This window comes from Rattus norvegicus, chromosome 4 (assembly GCF_036323735.1).
Source record: "Rattus norvegicus strain BN/NHsdMcwi chromosome 4, GRCr8, whole genome shotgun sequence".
NCBI lineage: Eukaryota > Metazoa > Chordata > Mammalia > Rodentia > Muridae > Rattus > Rattus norvegicus.
Genome location: NC_086022.1, coordinates 89,455,561 through 89,469,851, shown reverse-complemented (window position 1 = coordinate 89,469,851; position 14,291 = coordinate 89,455,561). Strand labels below are relative to the sequence as shown.

The 14,291-nt window shown below is 40.3% G+C and overlaps 1 protein-coding gene across 5 annotated transcripts in view; it reads left to right on the top strand.

Annotated features, from left to right (window-relative positions):
- The window catches only part of Fam13a (family with sequence similarity 13, member A), a 99,256-nt gene that overhangs the window by 16,089 nt on the left and 68,876 nt on the right, over window positions 1-14,291 (top strand). For 2 of the 5 annotated variants that reach the window (XM_008762964.4, NM_001100862.1), the window contains exon 2: window positions 3,119-3,160. The exons of 2 other annotated variants lie outside the window; for them this stretch is intronic. In XM_008762964.4, coding sequence (XP_008761186.1) covers window positions 3,119-3,160 — 42 coding nt within the window. Of the gene's footprint in view, window positions 1-3,118; window positions 3,161-3,324; window positions 3,462-14,291 lie in introns of all 5 variants that reach the window. One more of the 5 variants, XM_039107803.2, reaches the window with a different exon arrangement.

Below are 14,291 nucleotides of genomic sequence, written 5' to 3'. Positions count from 1 at the left end.
TGCCTGGATGAGTTATGGGTTTACTTTGAGCCTACTTTTCTGGATAAATGATGGCAAGGGCATCAAGAGTCTCTATGAGGATCCAAAGGCAACAAATAATTCATTGTATTTGTGCAGGAGAAGGAGGAGGAAGAAGAGAAGGAGGATGAGGAGGAGGAGGATGAGGAGGAGGAGGATGAGGAGGAGGAGGATGAGGAGAAGGAGGAGGACAAGGAGGAGGAGGAGGAGGAAGAGTGCTTCTGCACTCACCTAACTACAAAAACATTAGTAGAAGGCCCAGGAAGACAACTTTGTTCAGAGCCCTGTCCTATCTGGCAACATGGCCCAGCACAGCTATGAATGTGGCTCAAAACTAAACCATAAACCTACTTAGAATTGAGTTTTTCTGTGATTGATATTTTAACTCCAAGGCATTGTTCGCACGTAAACTCTGTAGCTGACAGTGTCATAACACATTGCCGAGAGGCTGGACATGCCTGCAAACTCTGAGCAGTTAAACAAACAAACAAATATGACTGATTTAACGCCCACAAAAGTACAACATGAGCTAAGCATGTCAATTCACTGTAAGTTGTTTGATGCTAGTATTACAACCTTCACTTTACAACACCAGGCAATACGCCTCTCCTGTAACATGAAATCATTGAGGTTTATACTGGTAGCTTTCTTGGCACAATGTCTCTTTGATATAGAGCCCTTGATTAGAAAACAAGCCCAATTGTTTTGTCATATATATTCTAGGAATACTTTGAAATCAAACATGTAAATGTCTTATGTTAGGTTAGTTTAAAGTAGTATAAAACTATAAAACTTTTGTTTCAGATATCTTCATCCTAGTCAACCTGAATATTTCTCAGAAGTGGTCACCTCCATGTCTTAAACGTTACAACTGAATGGTACCAGCTTTGTTCCTAGCCATCCACATAAGTCTGCAATGAAGTGATAGATCACCTCTCCTATGGGAAGAATTAGCATAGCTAATTTATGCCTGTGTATGTATGCATGTGCACATAAAACACAAAGATGCTATGAACAGTAGGTATTATTGACAACATGGGCAAAAGAAGAGCTCAACAAGATTAAAATTGCAAACCAAAAAATCATAAGAGATTGCAAAATAGTGTGTCAAATTGTATATGCCCAGGTCTAGCTAAAAAGTAACATTTTTCAACTCTGAGGACCGTGTGTGTGTGTGTGTGTGTGTGTGTGTGTGTGTGTGTGTGTGTGTGTGTGTGTGGTGAGAGAGAGAGAGAGAGAAAGGCAGACAGACACTGTGTGTGTGTGTGTGTGAGAGAGAGAGAGACTGTGTGTATATGTGTGTGTGAGAGAGAGACAGAGAAAGAGACAGAGAGAGACAGAGAGACAGAGACAGACAGAGACATAAAGAGATGGAGAGAGAAAGAGACAGAAAGAGAGACAGAGAGACAGAGAGACCGAGACAGACAGACACGGAGACAGAGAGAAGGAGAGAGAAGTGTATGTGAGATTATGTCACTGAAGATCTCGTTTCCTTCCAGTTTTATTGCCAATTGAATCCAACATTTTCATTATCATGAATTATGCTTAAGAAATTGAGTTAGCAAGAGAAACTCACTTTGTGCTTTTATAAAGGTAGTTTATTAGAAGAAAAACATGTTAAAGGAAATGTTAGCATGTATTTTACATTTAAAATTAAATGTCTTCATATTACACTTCCTATTACTTCCATCTTGTTTGAGAGACTGGAACTGTTGTAACTATGTCCCCTCCTGTTATCCATAGAAAATTATACCTGTGGGTCCGAGTCCCGCCTCACCACTGGGCATGGCTGCTGGGGAGGCAAAATGGGGAGAGTTTGACTGCTTGTATCCCAGCTTATCCCAAGCCTCCACCAGCTGGGTGCTGGGCTTCAGGGAAGCACCAAGATACCGCTCCAGGGTGGAAAAATGCAGTCTGAGATGCGAGGAAGCAGTTGGTATTCCCTGGCTTCTGGGCCCCCAGTTGCTGCTCCAGAATGACATGCTGGGGGTCCACGAGTCCTCTAGGAGGCCAGGACAGGGTGCTCCCAAATTCCTGGACATTCATGCTCCACACTGAGTCTCAAGAAGTTGAGAGGAGAGTCGGAGGCCCTAGACCAGGACTGGGCGTGAGGGGTTGGAGGAGGGAGTGATCTGTAGCTTTGCTCATCAGTGATTGTTCTTAGCTTGGCACTTGGCGGTGGTTATGGCTGGGAGCGCGCAGAGGGGCCTTGTCCCGGATTTAGGCAGCAGCTCTTTAGGCGAAGGCCTCCTCCATACTCCCTGTGAAAGAGACAGTCCTTGGTTCCAAACTGTTTGTTGACCATTCAGCCTGGAAAATGGATGCTTAAGTACCAAATTCTCGGGGTGGACCTGAAATTAAATACCTTTTTCTGGAAGGAATGTCTGAGAAGGGAAGCTTATTGGCTAAACCCTCAGAGCCTCTAGGTACTTCATAGCATAGAACCCCGTTCTATGTCTATGTGATTTGCTTATGTGGGAAGTGGGGCACTTGTTCCAGGCCAGGAATTTTGCAGGGAGCAGAGAGGTGCATTCATCTCAGGTGTGCACCCACAAGTTTCCACGGTCTCAACCCGGTCTACCCACCAAGCTTCCTGGCATAGTTTACCATCCTTCAATACTTAGAGCAACCCCAGAAGAACAAACACCATGAGCTTTGCCTCAGGGGGAATGTGCTTTTCACTTTCAGGAAATCATTCCTGAAGTATCCCACACTTAACAGAAGTATTTCATCCTTTATCCTACTTGGCAAAGTAGGATAAATTTAATTAACTTTGCAAAAATAATTGTCTGCAATCATTTGTAAGGGTTGTGTGTAATATGAGTATCTAGTTAGACTTGTTGGAAAATACAGTAAAAAGCTGCTTCTTGAAGTGTGATATAAATTACTTTAGTGTTAGGCTTATCTGAGAATACATCTGATGGCCTGGCTTCTTTGAAGAAGTTATGGATGTTGGCTAGGTCCTAGGGAGAGTGTTTTGTTAACTTGACTCTAAGATCAGCAATAATATGTCACAATTTGTGACAGGTAGAACAGGGTTTTAGTAAAATATAGATGTATTAGTAAAAAATCATATTAATTCACATGTTTTTCCTTTTAGCTCACAGGAAGATGAAAGACCTTTATCACCTTTCTACCTGAGGTATTTATTGATGATTGATTGATTGATTGATTGATTGATTGTGTTTTATTTTGATCTGCTATAAAACATAGAAGTGTGCTAAGATTCCTTTGGGTTTATTTGCCCATTTTTCTTTTCCTTTCTTTTGTTTTCCTTTCTTTCTTTTCTTTTCTATTTTGAGACAGCCTTATATGCCCCAGGTCGCTTGGCAGTTTACCTTGAAGCTGAAGATAACCCTGAACTTTTGATCTTCCTACTTTATCTCTGGAGTTCCAAGATTACAAGCATAGACCATCACATTTGGTTTTATGTGGTGCTTGAGGTATTGTTTTTGGTGTTTAATACAATTGAAACACTAAAATGAGACATTTTTATTTTAAATTCAGAATTTAATCGTCAAAAGTGCACCTGATGCTAAAGTAGGGACCTAAATTTAAAAACCGAGCCAGGCATGAAAGCCAGCTGGAGGATGTGTTTGTAACACAGGCCCTGGGATCAGCATTGTCACAATAGACACAAATGCAGTGATCATGAGTGTGTATGAGTGTGTGTGTGTGTGTGTGTGTGTGTGTGTGTGTGTGTGTGTGTGTACAGTCCCCAGTACCCTGACAAAGCCTTGGATTATTACCATTTTCTGGGTAGTAGTGGAACAATAAACTAAATATTCAGCAAGCTTCTGGAGCTCAGGATTGTTTTTTAGCATTTACAAGTCCAGAATAACAACTATTATTAGTAGTAACAGGTCAAGTTAGCGGAATCAGGAAAGGAGATAGGTGGCATCATGGGTGACTGGGCACCTTCCATGTCCTTGGGATGTTTTATATTTTCTGTTTGAGCCACCTGACTAAAATCTAGAACCAAGTCTTCTTTATTGCATTCTTTTCCTAAATGCCCTCCCACTCAAAGTTCTCAAAAATATGCTAGAACAGTGATTCCAAACGTCCCTATTTCTGCAACTTTTTAATACAATTCTTCATGTCATGGTGACCCCAACCATAAAATTATTTTTTTAAAGATTTTATTTATTTATTATATATAAGTACACTGTAGCTGTCCTCAGACACACGAGAAGAGCGCATCGGATCTCTTTACAGATGATTGTGAGCCACCATGTGGTTGCTGGGATTTGAACTCACGACCTCTACAACCATAAAATTATTTTGTTGCTGCTTCATAACTTTTTTCCTAATTTTGCTACTGTTATAAATAATATATAATGTATTGTTGAATATATAGTGGTTAGTGAATAATGCAAATATCTGATATACAAGATATAGGTGATTGCTGAGAAAGGAGTTGCAAACAATAAATTGAGAACCACTGATAGAATATCATACAATCACACAAACTAAAAATCGTGTCCTTTTTAGTCTTGCCTTAATTTTAGAGTCTACATTTTAAAGAAAATATGAGGACACATAAAACATATTTTTTCTTTACTTATTATTTATTTACTTAAAGTAATTTTTGCAGTCATCACAGAGTTAGAATTAGACTTTATTTTAACCACCCGTAGTTTAGAAATGTGTCACAGAATGCCAGGTACAGTCAAGTGACTACTTTCCCCAGTGTTCAGCCCTTCAATACACTGTGTAGCAGGTTTCAGGGTGAGATAGCCTGGTAGTCTGTTGTTGTTGTTGTTGCTGTTATTGTCGTTGTTGTTGCTGTTGTTGTTCCTGTTTTGTTTTTAAATCCTGGATCTGCACATTCTCTTAATCTCTACTGTACAGTCACCGTGGCCATGATAGGGTGTCATCCCGGAGTCTTTAGTGATTCTAGAATCATTATGTAAACATGGGTGATAATATCAAAGAAGTGATTGCTATCTAATAAGGGAAACTAAACTTCACAGAGTACAGGACTGAATCACTGGATTATGCCATCTACTGAAAGCCTTTCTCTGACGGTCTTAATTTTGTAACTCTGAGTGAGAAAAATCTGTGTTTTAAGTAGTATTTAATGATATGTTTAATGTTTAGTACATTTAAAATAAATGGCAAAAGGGGGCTTACGTCTTCAAAGATATATACTAGTGTTTACAGTATAAAGCTGTGAATTTTTCTCTCATTGTCTGGACTATAATATTTCTTTAATACTGTCTATAAAAAGAAATTCTAGATTGGTAGACTGAAGGTAAAATAAAGGGGTTGGGGAGGTAGCTCAATGGTTACGAGCACTAGCTGTTCTTCCAGAGGGCCTGAGTCTGATTCCAGAGTCAGCACGGTAGTTCCCAATAGTCTGCACTCCAATTCCAAGGCATTAGATACCTCCTTCTGGTTTCCCAGGACACTAGGCACTGGACAGAAACATACATATGTGCAGGCAAAACATCCACACATATAAAATAAAGATAAGTCTAAAGCAAACGATTTTAGAAAGTAAATGAGAGTAAAAGAGAGTTCATAGTGCATTTCCTGGACTTTAGTGCAGGCTGCTTCCTCTATTCAATATTAGGATCATAAACACTAAAATGTGAGGACATTAGAATAAAAAATGACTCTGCAGAGGGATGGCTCAGCAGTGAAAAGCCCTTGCTGCTCTTCGGGAGGACCTGAGTTCAGTTCCCATCCTCCACACCAAGGGGCTCACAACCTCCTGCAGCTCCCTCACCAAGAGTTTGATGCCTTCTCCTCACCTTCTTGGACACACACACACACACACACACACACACACACACACACCACGATATTACACATATATACACATAAATACACAAATAATACAAATAAATCTTCAAGAATGACTATTCCTTCAAGACTGCATTCACAGTAGAGAAGGAAGACAGGAGCAGCTGCTGTTTTCAGATAATGAAAGTTGAAAGTAAGGGGAGCTGTTGTTTCCTGGAAGCAAAAATAGTAATTATTTAACCTGTAATTAAAATTCCAAAAGTTTTTCTTCCTACGTAACATTATATGATAGTCTCAAGAATGATATAAGAATTAGTTTGGTATGAGTTTGTTTTAATTTGGTTTTACTTCTCACTTGATATGAAACTAAAAGAAACTACGGAGGAAACACGGACCTACCCCATAATTATTTACATGGCTAGTTTGAAGTAGACTTTGTTACTGTTGTAGCATAAAGAGTTTAAGGAGGAGGAGAGTGGAAGGAAGGTGAGCGCCAACTGTCATTCATCTCTGCTGGGTACTTTTAGCTGGGAATATGACTTGTCTGCTGAAGACAGTTTGTAAGTGCACATTTTTTTTGTGTGTGTTATGTCTAGTAAGAGACAGATGCTTGGCTGTTTTCAATACATTTTCATGTATCCGCAACTCCCATTTTTGCTATCATTTTATTACGCAGGAATCCTTTGATTCAATCCCTGAAACAGAGCTATTACAAGACTCATAAATTCCTCACTGGTTTTTCTAAGATGGTTAAAAAATTATACTCCTTTCTTTACATTCAAAGGAGTACTTTGTGCATTGGTAGTTGCAACCTGCTACTTTCCAAAATAGTAATTTTGAGTACTGAATGCTACATACTCTAGGTCACTGGTGTGAATTCACTAGGTTTTTCTTAGCAGGCCCGACCAATAGATGAGACATACCTGCTGAGATAGGTACACTGCACAAGCTGCTCCGTCTGCCAGGCAGAGTGGTTAGAAATGAACGACTGGTCATTAGTTGGATTGGTTCTGGAAGACCAGCGTAAAGTGGAACAGAAAACTTGACTGGCTGCTGTCTGGGAGGGGTCAGCCTTCATCGAAAATGAAACGGATCAGGACAGAAGGAAGATAGAGCAAAGCAGTCCTCTGTTCTCCAAGGAAGGGGCGCAGATGACCCACATAGGCAGATCACACAGATAGGTACCTAGTCGTTGGTGCTCAGCTGGTGAAGCAAGTGTGTGGATGAAGGGCCGGGAAGGAGGCTGCTGTATACCAATGGAGGCCTCAGAGTCCGGGTTTGGACAGAGGAGGGTTGGGTGCAGAGGCAAGGGACCAAAAAGGGCCCACATTCCTCACCTTGCTTCAGCACCCTGAGGTAGAATTTCTTCTTCTGTGACTTGCTGTTTTCCTCATAGGCTGTGCCCTGTATTTCTCTCTTGGGCATTTCATCTGCCTCAGATGTTTCTGCAATAAAGCAGGACTCTTAGCACCCTGGGTCTAAGTAAATACCTTCTGTGATAACAGTTCAGTGTCTACTGCAGTCCCTCTTCAGCCTGCCCTAAGTCAACAGAGAGCCAGGTGTCTTTCTTTGAAGGGAAAGGAAATAATATCCATAGAGCAACACCTGCTGTGACCATGTGTCAAGTTTACTGTAGTTACAGTAGCTCGGATAATAGGTGTCATTGTTCCGCAGATTGCTCCCTTGGGATTAACCAGCCCTGCAGAAACAATTAGGGGAACAGAAAGTAAAGCAAAACTTTGGTAAGGCTGAAGCAAAACAAACACATGCCCGTGCAGGTTACACAGGAACGTTCTTGGCAAGCACGTCCATACTCTGTTCCCTTTCAGATTCTAGGCTGGAATCCAAAAACAGGAACCCCCAACTCCATTGATCAGATTCCCATCAAAGCAACTTGCCCTTGATGTTCTCCCGTGCTCCTCTGCCTGTTGCTGTCTGCATTCTTCCTCCTGCCATCCGGTTAGATCTGGCTGGGATCTTTGACTTGTTTATGTTTTCATTTGTCTGAGTTCTCACTGTCTACAAACCTGGCTTTGGGCTTCTAGGACTGATTTCCCCCGGAACCAAAACTCTTGGCCATCACTTTCATTTCCTCACCCCCTCCTGCTCAACCCCTACCCACCATCAGCCTCCAGGTGCCTATCCAACAGATTTTACACTTGAGTTCCACACAAATTCCTGGACTGCCTGTGTGGCCTGTGCTTCATCTAAATTTGAGCTGTTTGCTTTAGGATCTTCCAAGCTGTAGCCAGTCGTACTGAGCTGTTTCCAGCCGTATGGCTTCTCAGGCTTGTTCCTGATCTGCAAATTCAACCTGTTTTCTAGCAAGGATCCAGTTCTTCCTAGTTTCCTAACATGGTTCAAACCAAAGCTAAAATACTATCTGCGAGTGTGGACTTGCTTAAGTCACGATCAGGGTTTTATCTGCCATCTAATCGTCCTGGAAGAATATTTGATAGGTTTAGTTCCCAGTTAGTTGTTTGGGATACAAGATCATTCTTTAGGATTTTGTCCACTTTTAATTGGTGGAGCCTTAGACATATCATCTTATATAAAAATTTATCTGAGGCTAGATATGTTGTTCAAAGGGAAAATGGGCAAAGCTCTGTGTTTGATTTTCTGTAGCACAAACAGGGAGATATCTAGAAATTAGGTCATATTATTCCTATCTTTGTATGTAGAAAACTTTAAAAAAAAACATCTGTAGACAGCTTTTTTTATAGGACAGGGTATAAACAATTTATCTTATAATTTATGCTATAATGTGATGTTTTCATTACATTTCTTTAATTTTAAATTTTGATTGTAATTGATTTTTGCCTTTGAAAGATAATTTTTCTAAAACTCCTTATTATCAGCCAGGTATGGTGGTGCATGCCTTTAATCCCAGCATTCAAGAGGCAAAGGCAAGCTGATATCTGCGAGTTCGAGACCAGTCTGGTCTACACACTGAGTTCCGGGACAGTTAGAGCTACATAGTGAGATCTGTTTCAAAACAAACAAACAAACAAGCTATTATTCAGGAATGATTTACAGAAGTATATACTCCATACATTTTACTTGTGACTAAGTTTGTTACAAGCTGTTGAGTTGAACAAACAAGCTGTTTATTTAGTATATGCTTAACTTTTTAACCAGAGAGAAATCAAATGCGTGTTTGGACAGTTTGGAGTTTCAAATATTATCTTTTTTTCCCTCCTTCTTCTTGACTGGAATAGTGTTTCTAAGATGAAGGGACACTATGGAGTTCAGCTGCTCTCTCTCTCTCTCTCTCTCTCTCTCTCTCTCTCTCTCTCTCTCTGTGTGTGTGTGTGTGTGTGTGTGTGTGTGTGTGATCCAAGTAGCATAGCATTCAACAGTCAAATCTATTTTAATTATTTTGATGTTTTATAAGATATATAAGTTGAAATTTGCCATTTCCATCATTTTAAACGTACAGTTTAGTGATTTTTTTAAATAATATATTCTGTTGTTGGACATCTGTCACTGCCATCCATTACTAGAAACTCTTCAGAACTTACAAGACTGAATTCTAGCCCATGGACCATTAACCTCTCTTCATTTCCCTCGCAAGTCTAGCTCTTGGTAGCCATCATTCTGCCTTTGCCTTATATTTATAGTGCTATAGGCATCTCACCCAAGTAGAGCCATGCAGAATCTATCCTTTTATGACTGTTACATTTCCCTTAGCATAATAAACTTAAGGCTCATCCTTTTTGTACCATGTGTCAGAAGTCCGTTGTTTTTGAAGGCAGGTCCCAAGGAGTGAACTCAGGTCATCAGGCTTGGTAGTAAATGCCTTGACCAGCTGATCTAACTCACTGGCTCAAGTTACTTTTGTCTTTGACTATTGTAAACAATACCGCTTGTGAGCATGGGTGTTCAAATTGCCAGCTCAAACCCCTGCTTTTAATTCTGTTACATATAGAATTGTTTGAGTTATTTTTGAGAATTCCCATACTGTTTTGCATACCAGCAGAACCAAATTACATTCCCAATAAGCACAAATTAGAGTTTAAATTTTTTCCATCTTCACCAACAATCATTAAATTCTGTTTCTAATAATATCCATGACTATAGATTTGAAACATGTAGGACCTTCGGATATTGTTTCTTGGTGGCTAAGAAACTAAATCTTAATTGGAGGCCAGCCTGATCTATAGAGGTAGTTCCATGACAACTAAGACTACACAAAGACACACTGTCTCAAAAAAATTAAACAAAAAAATTGGAATCTTATATAGGATTGGATGTCTATTTTTGACATGTGCCATAAGAGATATTCATATGCATACCTAGCTGTAAACCAAACTACCAATATGATGACCAGCAATGAGAAACTAATACTGTTTCACAGTTTTTGAGAGACTCCATCCTGGGTTCTTGATATGTGAGCATCATTGATCAGACTTTTTGCATAGTAAGAGGTAACTATAGAATCTGAGCTGAAGCCTCTCAATGTTAATGAAACATTAGGCTTGTGTTCAGTCTTTACTGAAAAACAATAGATCATATAAAATGTTAGTGCTGCTCTCCCTTGGCTCTCCTTTAGCATAATAAAGCAAAGGAATGTAAAAAGTGATACTTTTATACCCGTTGTGACTAAATCTCTTACCATTTTGTTCTTCTGCTTCATGACTTCATATTGGCTTCTCTGATTAGGAGCGTCTGATTGGAATACAATCTGAAAACTTGTAGTTATGGACTGACCCTGGGCTCCAAGTGCATAGGTAGCAATGAATAGCCTAGTAAGAGCACCAGTGGAAGGGGAAGCCCTTGGTCCTGCCAAGACTGAACCCCCAGTGAATGTGATTGTTGGGGGAGGGTGGTAATGGGGGGAGGATGGGGAGGGGAACACCCATATAGAAGGGAAGGGGAAGGGGTTAGGGGTATATTGGCCTGGAAACCGGGAAAGGGAATAACAATTGAAATGTAAATAAGAAATACCCAATTTAATAAAGATGGAGGGGAAAAAAAGGTGACTGACTATCTTCCCTGATATTATTACCCCCAACTTCCTTCTTAAATTGTAAGGCTATTAGAACAGCAGTAAACTTAGAGCTAGTGCTTCAAAGAAAGCCAAGGTGTCAAAGACTGTCAAATGTGCTCCTTGACGTCTCCATTTCCATATTCTGGTCAAATAGAGATAGCCAGAAAAAGAAAGACACCATTTGGGAGAGGTCAGAATTCAATTCTTTCCATTATCTGCTTCACTGACCAGACAAACAAGTAACATTCCCCAAATGGAGCCAAGACTTGAGTCATCAAAACAGAATTGTGTGTTGTTCTTTTCCACTTCTCTGCTCCGTTGGCATCTTAATATCACTATCCATTCAGAGACTAGAATACTTAGAATACAAAACAATGGAAAGAGCAGAGGATACCACTGAGACATTAGCTACTTAAGCAAAACACTTGAAAAAAAAAAAGCCTGAAGAGCAGGGGGATTGTGGGATTCATTGTGCATTTCAAAGTATATATTGCATAAAAACATGCTAATTTTGTGTGTGGTTCTACAGTTTACTTCTTATATTCAAGCAAGCATCAAGGCTGCCCAAGAAAGCTTAGCACATGTCCTAGGGTAGACTCAAGCACTGGCTATACTCAGCGAAAGCATTTGCCCACAACTACCTGGACAATGTCATAAACTAAGAACCAATCTTCTCTGCCAGCTTAGTTGGTGATGATTTCTTGATTCACTGTTTCTCCTTAAGAATGGTTTAACACTAAGAAATGATTTGGTATTTATATAACAAAATTACGCATTAAAGGTAAAGATGATCTTCTCTGAATTTTTCATATAAAACCAGTTTTCTTCAGTCCCTGCTCCACTCTTTGTCCCTGTATTTCCTCTCATGGGCATTTTGTTCTCCCTTCTAAGAAGGAATGAAGCATGGGCATTTGGTTTTCCTTCTTGTTGAGCTTCATATGATCTGTGAATTTTTTCATAGGTATTCCATGCTTTTGGGCTAATATCTACTTATCAGTGAGTGCTTACCTTGTGTGTTTCTTGTGACTGGGTTACGTCACTCAGGATGATGTTTTCTAGTTCCACCCATTTGCCTATGAATTTCATGATGTCACTGTTTTTGATAGCTGATCAGTACTCCATTGTGTAGATGTACCACATCTTCTGTATCCATTCCTCTGTTGAAGGGCATCTGGGTTCTTTCCAGTTTCTGGCTATTATAAATAAGGCTGCTATGAACATAGTGGAGCATGTGTCCTTGTTATATGTTGGAGCATATTTTGGGTATATGCTGAGGGGGGTATAGCTGAGTCCTCGGGTAGTACTATGTTCATGTCCAATTTTCTGAGGAAATGCCAGAGTGATTTCCAGAATGGTTGTACTAGCTTGCAATTCCACCAACAATGGAGGAGTGTTCCTCTTTCTCCACATCCTGATGAGCATATGTTGTCACCTGAGTTTTTGATCTTAGCCATTCTGACCGGTGGGAAGGTGGTATTTCAGGGATATTCTGATTTGCATTTCCCTGATGACTAAGTATGTTGAACATTTCTTTAGGTGCTTCTCAGCCATTCAGTATTCCTCAGTTGAGAATTCTTTGTTTAGCTCTTCACCCAATTTTTAAATAGAATTATTTGATTCTCTAACTTCTTGAGTTCTTTGTATATAGTAGATATTAGCCCTCTATCAGATGTAGGATTGGTAAAGACCTTTTCTCAATCTGTTGGTTTCTGTTTTGTCCCATTAACAATGTCCTTTGCCTTAAAGAAGCTTTGCAATTTTATGAGGTCCCATTTGTTGATTCTTGATCTTAGAGCATGAGCCATTGGTGTTCTGTTCAGGAAGTTTTCCCCTGTGCCTATGTATATGAGGCTCTTCCCCACTTTCTCTTTTATTAGTTCAGTGTATCTGGATTTATGTGGAGGCCCTTGATCCACTTGAACTTAAGTTTTGTACAGGGCGATAAGAATGGGTCAATTTGCATTCTTTTTTTTTTTTTTTGTTGACCTTTTTTTTTTTTTTTTTTTTTTTTATTAACTTGAGTATTTCTTATATACATTTCGAGTGTTATTCCCTTTCCCGGTATCCGGGCAAACATCCCCCTCCCCCCTCCCCTTCCTTATGGGTGTTCCCCTCCCAACCCTCCCACCATTGCCGCCCTCCCCCCATAGACTAGTTCACTGGGGGTTCAGTCTTAGCAGGACCCAGGGCTTCCCCTTCCACTGGTGCTCTTACTAGGATATTCATTGCTACCTATGGGGTCAGAGTCCAGGGTCAGTCCATGTATAGTCTTTAGGTAGTGGCTTAGTCCCTGGAAGCTCTGGTTGCTTGGCATTGTTGTACTTTTGGGGTCTCGAGCCCCTTCAAGCTCTTCCAGTTCTTTCTCTGATTCCTTCAATAGGGGACCTATTCTCAGTTCAGTGGTTTGCTGCTGGCATTCGCCTCTGTATTTGCTGTATTCTGGCTGTGTCTCTCAGGAGCGATCTACATCCGGCTCCTGTCGGTCTGCACTTCTTTGCTTCATCCATCTAGTCCAATTGGGTGGCTGTATATGTATGGGCCAAATGTGGGACAGGCTCTGAATGGGTGTTCCTTCAGTCTCTGTTTTAATCTTTGCCTCTCCCTTCCCTGCCAAGGGTATTCTTTTTCCTCATTTAAAGAAGGAGTGAAGCATTCACATTTTGATCATCCGTCTTGAGTTTCGTTTGTTCTAGGGATCTAGGGTAATTCAAGCATTTGGGCTAATAGCCACTTATCAATGAGTGCATACCATGTATGTCTTTCTGTGATTGGGTTAGTTCACTCAGGATGATATTTTCCAGTTCCAACCATTTGCCTACGAATTTCATAAACTCGTTGTTTTTGATAGCTGAGTAGTATTCCATTGTGTAGATGTACCACATTTTCTGTATCCATTCCTCTGTTGAAGGGCATCTGGGTTCTTTCCAGCTTCTGGCTATTATAAATAAGGCTGCGATGAACATAGTGGAGCACGTGTCTCTTTTATATGTTGAGGCATCTTTTGGGTATATGCCCAAGAGAGGTATAGCTGGATCCTCAGGCAGTTCAATGTCCAATTTTCTGAGGAACCTCCAGACTGATTTCCAGAATGGTTTTACCAGTCTGCAATCCCACCAACAATGGAGGAGTGTTCCTCTTTCTCCACAACCTCGCCAGCATCTGCTGTCACCTGAGTTTTTGATCTTAGCCAATCGCACTGGTGTGAGGTGAAATCTCAGGGTTGTTTTGATTTGCATTTCCCTTATGACTAAAGATGTTGAACATTTCTTTAGGTGTTTCTCAGCCATTCGGCATTCCTCAGCTGTGAATTCTTTGTTTAGCTCTGAACCCCATTTTTTAATAGGGTTATTTGTTTCCCTGCGGTCTAACTTCTTGAGTTCTTTGTATATTTTGGATATAAGGCCTCTATCTGTTGTAGGGTTGGTAAAGATCTTTTCCCAATCTGTTGGTTGCCGTTTTGTCCTAACCACAGTGTCCTTTGCCTTACAGAAGCTTTGCAGTTTTATGAGATCCCATTTGTCAATTCTTGATCTTA